The sequence below is a fragment of the Alternaria conjuncta genome (genome assembly GCF_024043145.1).
Source record: "Alternaria conjuncta strain BMP 0040 chromosome Unknown scaffold_9, whole genome shotgun sequence".
NCBI lineage: Eukaryota > Fungi > Ascomycota > Dothideomycetes > Pleosporales > Pleosporaceae > Alternaria > Alternaria conjuncta.
Window position 1 is genome coordinate 723111 of NW_026250098.1, and position 16073 is coordinate 739183.

The 16073-nt window shown below is 54.2% G+C and overlaps 6 protein-coding genes across 6 annotated transcripts; 3 read left to right on the forward strand and 3 right to left on the reverse strand.

Annotated features, from left to right (window-relative positions):
* Positions 1-1663: 1663 nt before the first annotated feature.
* J4E85_006704 (uncharacterized protein) lies at positions 1664-2507 on the reverse strand (the record flags this gene model as incomplete). Its single annotated transcript, XM_051470940.1, has 4 exons — positions 1664-1792; positions 1924-2089; positions 2169-2400; positions 2495-2507. The coding sequence occupies 4 exons, from the start codon at positions 2505-2507 to the stop codon at positions 1664-1666; spliced, it is 540 nt and encodes a 179-aa protein (XP_051325150.1).
* A 1154-nt stretch (positions 2508-3661) lies between these two features.
* J4E85_006705 (uncharacterized protein) lies at positions 3662-4677 on the reverse strand (the record flags this gene model as incomplete). The annotated part of the gene is made up of 5 exons (XM_051470941.1): positions 3662-4048; positions 4100-4312; positions 4365-4459; positions 4545-4607; positions 4671-4677. 5 exons carry the CDS (start codon positions 4675-4677, stop codon positions 3662-3664), a joined length of 765 nt encoding a protein of 254 aa, XP_051325151.1.
* A 328-nt stretch (positions 4678-5005) lies between these two features.
* J4E85_006706 (uncharacterized protein) lies at positions 5006-6763 on the forward strand (the record flags this gene model as incomplete). The annotated part of the gene is made up of 1 exon (XM_051470942.1): positions 5006-6763. One exon carries the CDS (start codon positions 5006-5008, stop codon positions 6761-6763), a length of 1758 nt encoding a protein of 585 aa, XP_051325152.1.
* A 396-nt stretch (positions 6764-7159) lies between these two features.
* Positions 7160-8443, forward strand: J4E85_006707 (uncharacterized protein; the record flags this gene model as incomplete). The annotated part of the gene is made up of 1 exon (XM_051470943.1): positions 7160-8443. One exon carries the CDS (start codon positions 7160-7162, stop codon positions 8441-8443), a length of 1284 nt encoding a protein of 427 aa, XP_051325153.1.
* A 2286-nt stretch (positions 8444-10729) lies between these two features.
* J4E85_006708 (uncharacterized protein) lies at positions 10730-12257 on the forward strand (the record flags this gene model as incomplete). The annotated part of the gene is made up of 2 exons (XM_051470944.1): positions 10730-10751; positions 10813-12257. The coding sequence occupies 2 exons, from the start codon at positions 10730-10732 to the stop codon at positions 12255-12257; spliced, it is 1467 nt and encodes a 488-aa protein (XP_051325154.1).
* A 1014-nt stretch (positions 12258-13271) lies between these two features.
* On the reverse strand, positions 13272-13531 carry J4E85_006709 (uncharacterized protein; the record flags this gene model as incomplete). The annotated part of the gene is made up of 2 exons (XM_051470945.1): positions 13272-13283; positions 13316-13531. The coding sequence occupies 2 exons, from the start codon at positions 13529-13531 to the stop codon at positions 13272-13274; spliced, it is 228 nt and encodes a 75-aa protein (XP_051325155.1).
* Positions 13532-16073: the final 2542 nt, after the last annotated feature.

Below are 16073 nucleotides of genomic sequence, written 5' to 3' on the forward strand. Positions count from 1 at the left end.
TCTTCGAGAATCAGCCTGTGTCAAGACAAGGGCCCTATCCTAAATCGACGACGCATTCTCTTCTTCTTGTATGCCTCAAGCTATACGTTTGTCGCCTACGCAAGTCATGAAAATACAGGCAGAAGCCCACAACGATTGATTCAGCTGCGGAGAGCATCTCATACGACGAAGCAGTAAGATAAAAAATGACGCGTCATCATCAAATGCAAACCCCCAAGCCTACCCAATCGCGACCCATCGCACTCAGCATTCCACGCCACCTTCTGCGACCGCGCCAGAACCTCGCCCTACCTCCCGTCAACACCTTCTGCACTGCACCCCGCCCTGTAGCCATCTGCAACTAGCCATCGTACATCGATCCCACGACCCTCGTCGCGCATGATATTCGTGTGGCTTCGCACGCTAAGCCCGCCAACTTCGGGAACTCCGACGATCCCCTAGACCGCAAGCAGGCCAAGTGCGCGGGAAGATGGCTTAAGCGAGCTGCCCTGGGATGTGAACCTGGTCTGTTAAGGCGATGCCGAATGCATGGAACGGGGAATGTGGGATTTGATGCTGGGCGATGCATGGTTGCGCGTGATATTGTGTGATAATGTGTGATGATGGCCGCGTTGTGCGATCGATGGAAAGTTTCCAGTTGCTAATTTTGCGCCATGGGGTTGTGTCTTGGAGAGGCTGTGTTGCGTTGTGATTCGTGAGGAAGCACATTGGCACATGTCCGTGCTACTGCTAGAGCCTCCATTACTCCTCACTCAGCCCTGTCTAGTGTATGACGTCCATAGCATTGATGCCACGCTAGGGTATCTGCCTTACGAACAACCGTTTGGTAAAAGCCCTGCTGCATTGCATCCACGTGCATAATCGGTCGGCTCCGCAGTGTGGGATTCGACGGTGCGAGTCCGATCTGGCCATGTGCCTGTCAAGCTGAAAGCTAGTGCACAACGCTAAAGGCAGTTAGTTCGAGATACCCATATCGCTCCAGGTTCCACATTCTTTTCTTGATGAGGGGTTAGTAACAGGCTTGTGTGCGTTTTCGTGTTCATGAGATGGTGTTGACGTGCTTGAAATACCAATAGTGACTAGAATTATTGACATGAAAAGAAGAAAAAAAGACGTAATAAAGGAAACAAATCAAGAAGGAACTAGGACATGGGGATACAGCCTAAAAGCCGCGATTGACGAAAAAAAGCGAGAAGAAGAATAGAGGAAACGCCCGAACAACTGTTCCTGGGTCAACTTTACCCGAACTGTCCTGTGCTTTTGCCATGCTTTGCCATCACTTCGCATGCACATCTGCCGACCGGTCGCTTGTGCCTTCCAAAAGAGCGGAATATGTCCCATGCACCAAAATGATTCAAGACGCCAACGCCAACGCTAAAGTAGGCTATCATCCAGGGCTACCCCAAAGAAACAAAGTGTATGTGCTTCCCAAACCGTGTGACCAGCACTAGAAGAGTAGTATTCGAAAAGCCTGAACATTGAATCGCGATGTGTAGGCATGTCTTGCCAATAGAGACTCGCCGGAGGAGACGTGTGCGGGGAGACGGTGAAGAGCGGAGGGCCGAATCTGCTGCAGTATGATGTGGGAGTGGGCGTTTTCGTAGGATGGTGGTATTCTCAATCTGATGGAGAGCTCCGGGCAGTGTTGTTGGATCGTAACTGCTCATCGTCGAGTCATAAGTATCTGTTGGATCTGTGCCAGCGAAGGATCTTCATTCATCCACTTGCCCTGCGAGGCGTCTGCGGCGCGCAGCGTGTTTTCGACATAGGCATCGCTGATTGCGAGGAGTTCCTGTAGTTCAATAGTCAGTTTAGAACTTAGTGAGCTAGCATGCAATCTTCCCAGTCTGGTGCTTCTCGTCGCTTCTGAATCCCTCTCCTCCAATCTCGCAGTAGAATAGGGGAATGCCGCATTCAACGTACATTTCTCATTGTAGCATCAGCCTGCTGGAGTGCACCCAGATGACTCGCGTTGGGCCTCTGGCCACGCAAGACGCTGTTGCGGGCGTTCATCCACCGCAGGCCAGCGTGGGCTCGTAGGTAAGCGCGTTGGCATTGGAAGCGCCGCACAGCGGCGTCTGTGATGATGCTGGAACTCGTCAGACTCCTCTTTCGTGCCAGCTTGTGCAGTCCCTCATGAGGGGAACAGGGAGGAGGAAGTGACCTACTTTCTCAGTTGCTGCTTCTCTGCCTCCGGATCCCCTGAACCCGAGCTGGCACTGCCAGAAAAGGGTGTCTGTAGGATGGCCTGTGCCTCGCTGGTGCATTGTCGTAGCAGAGAGTAACCCTCAAGGTAATACTCTTCTGCTGTGGGGGTGGCGCGTAACTGGACGAGGTAGTGTTGTAGGTTGCGGAAGTCGGTCATTATCTCTGCAATGCGCATGGCGCGGGCATCGTTGACTATATGTAAGTCAGCCTTTGTGTTTTGAATAGTAGAATGAATTGGGGAAGTTGGAATGATGGAATTATTTTGCTGGAGTAGGGAGAGCCTTACGACCGTCAGACATGGTAGCTTCGGTTTTTTTGAAATGAAGATCGACTGGCGACAGATTGATGAAGTGGCTAACAAGAAGTAAGTCGTAGATAGTAGAAGAGAACTAGGTTTGCTGGTGTGGATGGGCAGTGAATTGAGGCGGCGTGGCGAGTATTAAATAGCATGTAGGAGACATGTATTCACGATGATGATGGTGGTGGTAGTGTTCATGAGCAAGGCTCTCGATAGCGTAAGGTAGGAATAGCCATGCCTGCAGGGCTGCTCCCGCCGCTACCATAAGGACGTCCCACTTTGGGAACGTGAGTAGCTCCCAGCTGTACTAGGGCCCTGGCCTGGTAGACCACTCAGGACCTTGCATTCGGCAGCTCGAGGCTTGTGAGGAGGTGTGAGAATCGGCATAGTAGCATCACCGTCAGTACCAGTCTCCACTACAACGGGATGGCCAAACATGCAGGAACCGTGCGTCTGCATCTAACCATGCCTATTTTTCGATGCTCCGCTACGTTTGCTCTCCAGCTGGAATGAGCAGCGTTGTGCTGGACCTTTTCAGCAGCCCTAAAAGCGCCACATCGAGCGAAGTAGTTTAGCGAGCCAGCCCTGGTAGGCTGCATCGGGTAAGGCATCAAGGCCAAGCTGTGTATCTCAGCCGCAGCATCCGCTCTGATTGGACGATGCTTATAATTAGTGGTGCGGTCTTCGCGTGGTTGTCCGCTGAGTATGAACCTGGAAGTGCGTGCCCGCGTAGGGTTGACGTGCGCGCAAAGTCGAACAACGCTCGCGAAAGCCACGGTAAGCCACGGTCAGCCACGCGACGGCTGTGCTGGGCACTCCGACGACTAGGAGCCAGTAGCATGACGTCGATGGAGCAGTTCGCGAGTTATTGCAGACCGTTGCAGCTGAGGCAGTATGGGAATCTGGTGTCATGGGCGAGACCAAGTGGAGTCATGGCTGAACCCACCACATGTTTCTTGTCCCAGGACCGGCCGCTTCGTCACAGTTGCGCTTATGCAGGAGAGTACAGTCTAACGTCTTCATTCATGGTGCTGCTGGAGCACTTTTGACGTCTGAGAGGTCGTATCATGCTATCTGTTGTTATCGTCATGGTTCGTCTCAGTCATACCTCAGCGACCCACATGCCGTTCCAGCTCCACGGCCAGTGCTCCTTCCTTAGTCCTTGTCTGCAATTGACTGTAGTCGTTCATCGATTTCCTCTTCGGTGAGCGCCCTGAAGGCGGAGTCTGTGCCCTCCTGGCCGTTGGTCTTGGGGCCTCCTACGATGCCAATCTCCAATTCGTTCTTCTTGAAGTCGACCGACAGGACGGTGCTCAAGGCGGTGATGGCCAGCTCGACAACCTCTTCCCAGTTGCCCTCAGCGTGCTCCTTGTTCTTCAGCTTCTTCTCGAGGAAGTTGAGCGCCTCCTGCGTCTTGGGCCCAGAGGCTGTTGCCTTGTAGCCTACGTAGTAGCCAGCTGGATCGCACTTGTAGAGTTGGGGGCCGAATTCAGAGTCGAGGGAGACGAGGGTGGTGGCCACACCGAGCGGTCGCATATAAGCCTGCACGTTGCTTAGCATCCGGTCGCACCTTCTTCAGGCATCGCCACTTACGCGCTGTGTGTAGACCTGGCTGATGTTGGCTATCCTCTTTGCCAGTACGTCGCAGGGCATTTCGTAGCCGTACTTGTAGCGGAACTCGGCAGCCTCACCCCGCGCTCTGCTCACGGAGGCTCTCGCATCGGCGATGGATCCGGTCATGACACAGCCGACCGAGGGCGACAGGCGGAAGATGTGGGATACGGAGGAGGGGTCGATGAGCTTGTCCTGTGCATATACGTCAGCACCTCGTGCGGCCCGTCGTGCTTGCCATACGTACAGGCACCTTCTTCTGCGAGATGACTACTGCGCAGTCCTTGCCCCGCACGCCCAATGATGTGATGTTTGCTGCCGTAATCGCCTTGAATGCATACTCTGCATGTCGTGTTAGTCGTGGCTCCTCCAGCAAGTCGCGGGGTCTATCGTTGCTCGGGCGGCGCAGATAGCTCGGGATGCGTACCGACTTGGTATAGACGACCTTGGTCCGAGAAGATGGTAATGTGTCTGTCGTAGCCTGCGCTTCCTGTATGACGAGGGTCTCTGTTAGCATGTATGCGGCAAACACCAGGTTATAGCTTCGACGCACCAGACATGATGGGCGGTGGTGGATCTGTGTATTTGTAATTGGCGGCTTCAGCTGCAGCAACGGGTTCCGGAGATTTGCGTAAGCTCGGTGGGCGCGGTCTGGGGGTTGAAGGCGAGGTTGTCGGCGTTGGCTGTCACTACACGCGTTGCTTGTGGCCTGGAGCTCTGGGATCGCCGTCACATGGTCTGTGCCTTCCTAGATCAGCCCCGAAATTCTCTGCCTGCGACCTCTCATTCGACCTTTCCCTCCTGACAGGACGCTCTGCTCCAGCTGATTCGGTCATGCGCGATGCGATTTAACTCTTTGATACAGATATCCATATTCCGCATCTGATCATGGCTAATGTGTTTGAACCGGGCTACATCCCGGCTTGGAGACGGCTAGGGCTCAAACTGAGGCACGAAGAAGAGGCCGAGTCCGGAGACGCCGTACCTGAACATAAAACACCATCGATCGACCACCAAACAACTACAGACTATCGTGCGCAATCTTTGCCATCCCAGAAGCGTGCCGTAAATGGCAAAGACTCAAAGCTTGGCAAACGGAAACACCAACATGAGGCAGCTGAGGATCATCAACAGGATGCCAAGAAGAGTCGGGTTGAGGCCACGGAAAGCGACGTCAAAGGGGCTACTAGTGACGAATTTCCAGTCGTGACTTTCGATGTCGAGCCAGAGGCTCCCACGGAACAGACTCCAGCAACAAACAAGCCTTTCAAAGGAGGAGATCCGAATTATCGAAAGAAGAAAGAGAAGCCAGCCAAACGCCGGAGAGAAGAGAAAGAGGGTGATTCTAAGCCTAAGACGCGTCCCAAGCCAAGCTCCACTCACCCCCCTCACGAGCCAGCGTACGCGACAGCGCGTCCAACTTTACTTGCCTCCACTGAGTTGGACCACGCCAACCCAGCCGCCGCCACAACACCACAAAAGCTCCCCAAGAAATCCAGTCGCAAGGAGCCCTCTGACTCACCCCCACTGACAGACGTGAGAAAATCAGTCGCATTCACCCCCGATACCAAACGGTCCGACGGGAATACGGGCCAGGATTATTTCAAAGCCTGGGTTGCCGAACAGAAGGGAACTGGACCCGTCTCCCAGCCACCAGAAGTCTCCAACTTTGTACTCCATTCAATCATTGCTGAGGAGCAGAAGGCGGCGAGGAGGAACGGACAACTAGACAAGAAACCAGCGCCAGAAGCGGGACCCAAGGAAGCCACCAGTTCGAAGGCCCCAGACGCTGAACCGGAAGAGAAGTCGAAACCGCAGCCGAAGCCGACACCACAAGCAGCACCGAAGCCTACGTCGAAGCCTGCCGAGGCTAAATCTACACCTGCATCTGCAGCTGCGCCAAAGGGAAAGAAGAAGGATCCTTCGGTCTACATTGCCTATCTCAGGCAGTACCACTACGATCGCGACAACTGGAAGTTCAACAAAGCGAAACAAAACGACGTTGTTGATAACGCCCTCAACATCTTTCGCATCCCTAACGAGCATTCTGAGGCCCTAGTTGAATACATCGCTGGTCTTCAAGGAGCTGGTGTGATCGAACGTCTGCGCGAACGTTGCAGGGCAACGGTGAAAGACATCGACGAGCAAGACGCCCAGATGAATGACGCGGAAGCCAAGAAGGTCGCGCGGGAGGACGCAGAACAGGAGCGCATCCTCAAGGAGCGGAAGAGGAGAAAGACAGAAGGCGACATCACAGACCTTGGAGAACACGAGTACAGTGCCGGGTTCATTCGACGTCTGCAAAGGCGACGAGCTGAGGCGCTCCTGAATGCTTTAGGTCGTGCTGAGCCCGTACTGCCAGCAGTGACTCCAAGATCTAGCATCAACCCTTTGATGGAGCATGTGGAGCCAGCGAAGCCCGTTGCACGAAAGCGGAAGCGCAGGACAGAAGTGTCGAGCGATGAGAGCAGTTCGGACAGCAGCGACTCGGACAGTTCAGACTCCGACTCTGATGACGGCAGCGACTCGGATTCTGGATCAGACAACGCGACTTCTGCCAAGAGCGCCAGCAGCTCTAGCAGCGAATCGGGAAGCAGCGACAGCGACAGTGACAGCGGCAGCGATAGTGATAGCGATAGCGATTAGAATGGTGATTAGGAGTTGGAAATAGGAGCAATGGATGGAGTTTGCAAGGCATTACCAATCCTCTTCTTTTTGTCTTTGCAGTGGATACCTGCAGGCCTGAAAAAGCCACCTTTACTGCCACAACTGTACATATTAAAACGGTCGCACGGAAACATTTTTGTGGAAAGTCGACACTAGTGGTATTCGGCAGAACAAAATACAAGACAAATGAGATTAAGCATGCGCAGTACATCGTGCCTTCCCGAATAATGCATGTACGATACCCGAAACCGTTAGTGCATCGTCAACATGCAGCAGGTTCCCCGCCTCTTTGCCTCCACAGACGTTTGGTGATTGCCTCATCCATCTTAACAACATCCGTTCCATAGATCATCGTCGGAAATAGCACTGAGAGCAATGGCATTATCCAGCCTACCCACGGAACTAATCGAGCACATAACCACCTACCTGGACCTCCCAAACACTCGTTCACTCCGCCTCACCAGCCCATCTCTGAGCAAACAAACATCCCATGTATTCAAAGACCGTTTCTTCCGCAAACACACCCTCCAATGGACCCAATCCGCCTTTTCCATATTACTGGAAATAACATCGCACCAACATTTCGGCAACGCCATCCAACACCTCATTGTCGACGCCACACCTCGCCACTCAATCCATCTTTGGCAAGCACAAATACGTATCGCAGAAACACAGGGCATTGCTACGCCATATGGTACCGCATCAGCTACCCGCGATCTCGAAGCACAATATATCGCCGATTACACGGTGTCAGAAGAAATAGCCAAGTCCTTCAGCGAAACAAGATTCGATCGCAAAAGCCTGGTGACTATTTTCGAAAGACTGGAACGTCTGGACTCCATCACATTTGCGTACGAAGGCATGCACGAGAAATACGCAAAGTTCTGTACTCGGTATTGCAAGAGCAGCCAGCAAGAGATGTCGCGGCCATTTGTCTCCACCATGGCTGCGATTGCGGAATCCAAAGTGCTGGTTCGACGCATTCAGGTAGACAGCGACAAAGCCTTCGGCGCAGTCAGTATCGGCAAGCTGGAAACGCTGGGTCCTTCGCTCCGCTACTTCGATCACGCGTTCGAGAAGCTGGATACACTGCAACTGCATCTCCGGGATCTACGCTCTTCAGTCTCAGGCTTCGAGATAGACACTACACGCGCGCCGTTCGTGGTACGCTTCCTGGCTAAAGCACGGAATGTAAGGAACTTGGAACTGAGCTGTTACAGCATCTTGGAAATGGATGTGTTTGGGGAAATGGCACGGCATTGCCACTTTGAAAAGTTGGAGGATTGTAAACTTTCCGTTATGCGGATCATGAACGGCGACGATCTCCTTACGCTCCTGCAGCCGGCAGAGAACACGCTGAGATCGTTGAGTATGAGGTACATCATGAATTCAGATCCCTACAACACGTGGTGGCACATCTTGAGCCGCGTTGCTAAAGAGGAGGACGTGCTGCCGCGTTTGAATCATTTGCACTTGGGCTGCTTGATCTCCGATTCCAGGCGCAGGGTATGGATGAATGAGCTGCAGGTGCAGAGCTTTGCTGGGAGCGATTGGCGAGGACATTTATCTGATGCTCTTGGTCAATACAAGACGAAAGCAGCAGACTCGTCGTGGAGTCTAGGCGCTCTTGCATATCCGTTTGTTGGGTTGAGCGTGTGAGATGCAGCTATGGAGGAAAGTACACCATGAACTATATGACCTCCGTCCGCGCTGCAAAACATCTTTCGGGGTATATGTGTTTCTTGCAGAGCGTAGGTACTTTGCCGTGTACAAACAACACCAGCGTGCTCAGCCAACACTTCAAACCATTCGTGCAGCTTATTTCCGGCTACGACGGTTCATCCACGGGGTCTATCATTGACACTGAAACGCAAGGCTTGCTGCTAGATGGTGAAGATACATCACGCCGTTGGACAATAGGCAGAGATGACATCGTACCCGATGCTCACAGGGCAACAGAAGAACAGTGGCAACAGTGACCGCCGGAGGGGTCAAACCCTCGGACAGCGAGTGGACGTGATAGTCTTTGACCACGGGTAGATAGCCGTTTCAAGTGTACCCGGTGGCGGACCGCCTCGTCCGTCATCAAGGGTAGGTCAGATCGGAAGTCCGTTGAGCTCAGGACCCTGTGAAGCATTGAATAGTCCGAAAAGTAACTTCTGCTACACTGCAAGATGTCACCCGACGGCGAAGATTGAGCCGAGGTTATGCGGTTGTTGGAGGGTGAAGTAAGACAAAAAGACCTCCACTATACTGCGAGATTATCAACGAGAAGACGGCCGAGGATGTATGGTCAGTAGCGACGTCAAACGGCGCGAGCTCTGATTAGGGGTTGAGAGATTGATGTAGTGATTGCTTCTTGCGAATGTTATTACTCGACACCTATATCACAGTCTGGCAAATCTCGGATGTCAGCAACGGCAAACCTGCCAGTGAGCGCGCAGTGTCACCAAGCCACGGTCTCGACTTTTGGATCAGCAGCGGGAGATAATCAGCGATGGGTAGCGCAAGGGAGACCCCATAATACACCCATCGCGATAACAGCGGATGGTGGTACAAAAGTTTCACAGGCCCTGTTGTGAGTGGCTGGGTTGGGGAAATGAAAGGGCGGATGCGGGTTAACCCCACAGAAAAGGGTAAATATGGTCGGCCGTGGTTCGTCGTGTTTCGCAAGCATGTTAGTAGGGCAGCCAGTGTGCCTGGCACATCAGGCGGGCAGCAGTCGTGCTGGTGCGATACCTGCGGCGGTGTTGGACCTGACAGGTGCTCGACCAGAGAAGTGTTGCAGGTGGGTGGAGCTTGGCTGACATGTTTCTGTGAGAGGAAACGGATACATGTAGCCTGAGGCTTGAAGTGGCTTGCGCGGAGTTGGAGGTGTCGCCGTGAATGGGTAAGCCGTTGGGAGTAGTATCCAGTAGTATGGATGGGTGAAGGAGGCTGCACGTGGTGGGAGATAAGGTGGATGCTCGATATATTGGCCGCTGCGGAGAGATGAATCTAGACGCGCAATTGACTATTTACCCAAGAGCGAAGGGCCAATGACGGTGCGGGAGGCTCTGCTAGCGGCTGGATCCCGTACCTGAGGTCAGCAAGTCCCGGTCAGCGCCGGCAGCAGATGAGTGCAAATCTGTGCAGCGGCGTGCGAGAGCAGATGAAAGAAAGCGATGCGCGGAATGTGAATAGATGAGGCCGGGCGAGGCCGTGATATGGGCGCTGGTGGTGAGGCAGCTGGAGGCGTTCGGTCGCCCGGTTGAGGCTGCAATAAATAGATTAAGGTTATGCACACGAGGGCCGCTTGGCCCAGAACGGCCGTGGCTTAGGTCCCCAGTCAGGTGCTTCAAAGAGAGCAGTAACAGTGTCTGTAACAGTCTCCCCCTCCGCAACGGCCAGGTCGAGTGCACGACGATCGCAGCTCTGAGGCAGCGACAAAAAGAAAGAGCGTTTCGGACATTTTCGCGTGCTCATCGACATTGTCGCCCGTCGGCACACCTCACCCTCAGGCCCCAGCTCGTAGGGACGAAACACGCGCGGCCCACCCCAGCCGGCGCCCCAACACCCAAGAGCCACGCCCGTCTGACCACGCTACTGCGCCCTCGTCCTCAGGTTCCTCACCACCTTTGCGCCGCATCACCGCTGTTGCTTCTTTGTTGCGTCGCCTTTGTCCCCAGTCACTCGTTACCACCCTTCGCGCCGCCGTACAAGACTTCGCCCGCCACCCTTCGCACCTTCCCATTCTCCGTAGCGCCGTCTATTCTCGCCTGCTTTCTTTGTCCCCGTCGCCAGGCACTCGAACCGCTCAAAACCGTCGCACCGTGCTATTTCCGCCGTGCGACTCCTTCACGATCCGCGTCGCACACCACCGGGTGCGCCCATAGCTGACAGCTGGCCCTCGTTGCTTCTTCACCTGGGGTTGCTGATCCCCTAACCACCCCATCCACCGTTGCCATGTCCATCCGTGCGCTCAGAGGTACGATCTGCGACCCTGCAGCGACGTGACTGCATATGACAGCCCGCTAACACGATGCCAGACGCTGAGAATGTCTTCCGGGTAGAAAAGCGATGCGTCGCGTGTGAGACGGCTGCACTGTCCTGCGAGGGCATCAAGTGCAGAGCCAACGAGGTCTGCGTCCAGAACTCACGAACATGCGACCAGTGCGCCTCCGTCGGCTGCCAGCCCGACCCCACGGCAGGTGATGCTCCTGCCAGCAAGCCAAACGTCGGTGCCATTGCCGGAGGAGTCATCGGCGGGATCGCCTTCATCGCCATTCTCACATTCATCGTATGGAAGTACTGCCTAAAGGGAAAGAGGCGGCCCATGTCCCAGCGCAGCGAATGGCAGGATGTCGACATGACGGCGCAAGAGAAGGCCGAGAACGACTTCCAGTCACGGCGGAGCGCGCGCGCGTCCACACACACCGTTGCCTCGATGGCCTCGTCCGTCCTCACCCGCGCCTCCAACATCATCCAGATCGCCTACATCCCCGGCGTCACGAACCGCTCAGGCCCCGGATCGCCCGACCTGCTTGTCCCTCCCGTGCCTCCGATTCCTGCCATGTCGCCTTCGTCTGGCATGAGCACCCCGTACTCGACCGCCGACCAGCACTTCTTCGTTCCCGACTTCCGCGACTCCATGATGTCTGCCAGCACCGCCGGCCGCACAAGCATCGCTCCCAGTCTCGCCCAACGAGGCAGCGTTGCATCGACCATGTACCGACAAAACGCCATCGTCTCTCCTCTCCCAGCTCAGACCATCGTACGCGGCAAGGCAGCTGTCGTCAGCGTCAAGTCGACTGCGACCAACAGCCCGGCAGAGACACCCAGCATGGAGACACCACCTGTACCTTCAATCGACCCCAAGCACACCGTGAAGCCCATCCGCATTCACATGCCTGGCATCAGCCCCGCAAACTCCGTCCGAAGCACCGCACAACTTGGCCCTGTCCGTGCCCTCAACATCACTAAGAAGAGGAGCTCCGACATCACACCACCCAAGAGCTCATCAAACTCGACGACAAGCGCAGACCGAACACTCGTCAACACACCCGAAGTCCTCGTACCCTCTGCGCGCCCACTCACCGGCTACTCTACCGCCTCATCGGATGACGGTGCTGCCCACTCGCGTGCACGAAGAGGAAGCTTAGCATCCGACTCTGGGGACGAATCCGACGATGACCACGTACGCGCACGACAAACACTACTTCGTAGCAACTCGGGCAGCGACCGCGGCTCACCATACCCTGATTCCCGGGACGGCACGCCTACCATGGACCGAAGTCCTTTCGCAGACAGCTCGTCGCTCGAACCACCGCGACCCATCATGTCTTCACGCATCACATCATACGACACCTCGCTCGGCCTTCGCACACCGATGACACCTATTGTAGAGGAGTCATCGGCGTCAAAACGCGGCAGCACCGTCTCCAACAGAAGGGACCAGAGCCCGTTCTCCGACAACCACAAGAGCGGGTTGTAAATGATGAATTCTATATCGCTGATTTCAACGGCGTCTACTTTACCCAGCTTCAGCGAACTGGGCACCATCTATGTTAAATCTGCGAAGATATCCAGCCACTGCGGCACTCACACCATTTCCTTTCCACTTCTCTTCTCTGGATCTAGGCATTACGACGGCCGAGATCTGGCATCTCGGATGCATTAGTCACACTTTCCGTGTTTTTTCGTTCATTGATATCCAAGCATCTTTTATTCTGTCATGATCTGATTCTGATCTTTTCAACTTAACGTCTAGCTCTGACGGACGTGGTGCGATGACCACCGCACGGTTTTTATATTCCTGTATGTATGTATTCGAGCGCTGAGCGAGCGAGCTAGTGAGCGCCCGAAGCTGGGTGATATGGATGGACTGGGATAAGAGGGGAGGGGAGATAGGTGCGAATGAAGAATTGATACCACATCACCATCATCATTGAACTTGTACGTGGTGCTTGAGTGAAGTGAGTGTGCATAGTTGCGATGGAGCTCGGACTCCTCGCGGGTTTCAACGTGTTCTAGATATAGCACTGGCATGTATCGAGTGCACAGGCAGCCGTGTCGTAGCCGCACTGTGAGACGAATCGACCCAGAGTATTGGTGCGCGTGTTCTACGCGAATCTCTTCTCATGTACACTGTCGCACTTTGTGCTGCCCTACCATTGGGAGATGGAAGCACACTGAATGCAGGTTCCCGCTGTACCTCGAAGACAGAATCGTGACACCGATGTCCTGGACTCGAGATTGACAAACAGTCAAGATGTAAATATGTACCTTGACTTCCAACTCATTCTTTCTACTCCACTCACTCCATCCATCCACCCATCCTACCTCTCCACGACCTCCTCAACTCCCCCGATACGTCGTATACCCAAACGGCCCCAACAACACCGGCACATGATAATGCTCGCCCTTCGCCTCCTGTCTCACCAAAAACTTGACTTCCACCTCCGGGAAAAACGTCTTAACCCCCCTCTCCCCAAAGTAGCGCTCAGTATCAAACGTCAAACTGTACTTTTGGTCTCCCTCTTGCGCAAATACTTCTTCCAGACTCGCGGAGGAGAAGGGCGTGCTGGGTGTCCAGGCGGTTACGCGGCCGTCACCGTTTGTGAGGCCGGTGAATTTGGGGGTTGAGGCGGTGCTCGTGGTGGTTGTGGGGTGCAGGGTGAGGGTTACGGGGATGTTGGGGCCGGGGCGCCCGAGGGTTGTGTCGAGGACGTGGCAGGTTATTGGGGGTTTCTTTTCGGGGGTCGACATCTTTGCGGTGGAGGTTGTGGGTGGGGAGAGGTGGTTTGTGAGGGCGGTGATGCGGTGCGTGGTGGACATGCGGTTGTAAAGGTGTGCGGGTGTGCGCGTAGTGTTTGTGAGGTAAGGCCGTGTGGTCAATGATGTCTAGACCTGGGAAGGTTAAACAGAAAGAGTGTTTGTGAGTGTAGATATGATAATCGCGCGAAGACAGATCTGCGGTACCTTCCTGCTGTTGTACGCGGTAGCTACCCCTCCAGCCCACTTCGGAGCTCCCCGATGCTGTACTACGCGCCGGACGCCGCGTACCTAAACTCGACGACGTCCCGACGCGAAGATTTCATTATTATCTTGCTGATGTGTAAAGTCTACTTTGGTGGCTCATATGCAATTCGCATTGACCAAACAAAAGACCTGCTCTACCCCTTGGTCAGTTGAATTACGTACTTCTTCTTCTATCTCTGTGCACATACCTAGGTAGTCGGGTATTTGTTACTATATAGCCGTCTCACTCTCTCCCTAATGTGTGAGTTGAGGTAAATGGTGTTACGGATTTCTTCTCTATTTTGTTGCTACATCATTGTGTAAGTTCTAGCGGAGGCTTACAGTTTATAGAGCCGATACAGCACCTGCATAGAGATGCCTAGGTGAAGTAACATTAAGATGGATTAGAAAGGGGGATGTTCGGAAAGATGCACCCCGAGCATCTTAGTTGTTGTGTGGCGATTCTTCGACATCATCTGTTTATGGAAAGAGGAAAAGATTGTGTATTGTATGCTAAATCATACCTTGCAAAGCTGTACATCTCGTGCGTCGATGTTTAGCTGAAGCAAGTTATGTTTGGCTTTTGCTTCATGTGTTTCCAGAAATACCTTTCTCTTTACTTGTCTCCAGTCAACAGAAAAGAAGACCCCTTCCACATCGACCTGTCATGAATTTCGAAGTTGATTTGCGTTCGATCAATGTTGCTCATTCCTCCATGCCGTTTCAGCTTTACCCCGAGCTATCAGGGTATTCAAATCTATTTGACAATATCATGAGCTATCAAATTTCATGTGTTGTTGGAAGTAAAAGCATGCTCCGGTGTAGATGGAGTTGGATCCGATTGGTGTCGTAGTAGCGATCAAAAGCATCACCAATAGTGTGAGTTTCAAATGAAAGCTAGGCAAAACACCTGTCTGATGGGGAAGAAGCAGATGTGTAACCCTCAGTCTGCAAGTCTGGCGAGACTAGATGGCTCTACAGCAGTGTTGTGCGCCAGTGGAGATCAAAGGTCAATAACTACGTCACAATTAAGCTTTGCTGCACGCTCATGCGCTACGTGCGGATAGTTGATCGCTCGCATGAGCCAGACCCATGCGGCCAAGCAGCAAGAATCAAGAAGGTACGGGGAAGCGGAATAGCCGTCGTCCCTAACGTTCGTGATACGTCTTTAGGGTGTGGAGGCTGGCATCGCCCTGCCACCCACCCACTTGTTGATTACAGAATGCCAAACATCCGACTCCTGCATTCCACGCTTGTTGCATTAGACAACATGGACATCACGATCTCGATGAGCATCGGGAAAAAGAAGACGATGAAACTTTGGCATGGTGTGATTGGGACAGCGGTTGCAAAGTCCGCGCGAGGGCTGGTACTTTGCCGATGCGAGTAGACGATGTAGATCGGCGAAACATGCGTGAATCGAGGTCTGGAACGGGACCGGCACCTGGCAGAATCAGATCCGCTGGCCGTTGCAGAGTGTCGGCTCCAGTAGCTTCGAGGTTCCTTCCCTGCGGGTGGAGAGGCAGGGATGGAAGTGGTAGCAGTCGTCGATGCGGTCATTGTGAACGATGCATTATCAACCTCCTACGTGTGTCTTATCGCAGCGTGCTGGAGGAGAGGAAAATGCGGTGGGCGGGAATAGTCCTTGCAGTGAATGGAAGGCTGGGGTGCTTCGACGGGACCAGTGCCGGAAAGCGTCTCGTGGCAGGCGAGCCAAAAGGGGCTGCGGATCGGCGGACCAGCGAAGGCGGTGGGGCCTCGGCTGCAGTGATTGGCCCTCAGAGCGGACTAGCGGCCGGGTTTGATTACGAACCCAAGAAATCACGTTATGCGCTTGGCACAGCTGCGTCACTCCCAGAAATTGCTCGCTCGTCCTGTCCTCTGACCTCATCGCCGAACGCCTCACTGTCATCGTCACCACGAGCACAATCCCCGTCAACGCCGGTTTGAGCCTCATTGAGATCAGGAACATCCATCACGCGCTTCCACAGCCCCGGATTGCCTAGAGTCGTGCAGAGTCAGCGCGCGTGTAGGTCTAGAGACTGCGACGGCTGCGAGCGTCACCACAGGGGCTTGACGTCACTATTGGTTTTGACAAGCAGACACCAGCTTTGCGACGACAGAGCCGGCGGTCAACAATATCGATATTCATCGGATTGAGACGGCTCGACCCCGCATCTGCCGCGCTCGATTCCTTTTGCTGAGGTACGTAGTCGTGTCGTCCTGCCCTGCCCTGCCGCTGCCGCGCTGTTGTTATCTGCGCTGCCGACTTTGCCACGTTCCCAGCGTC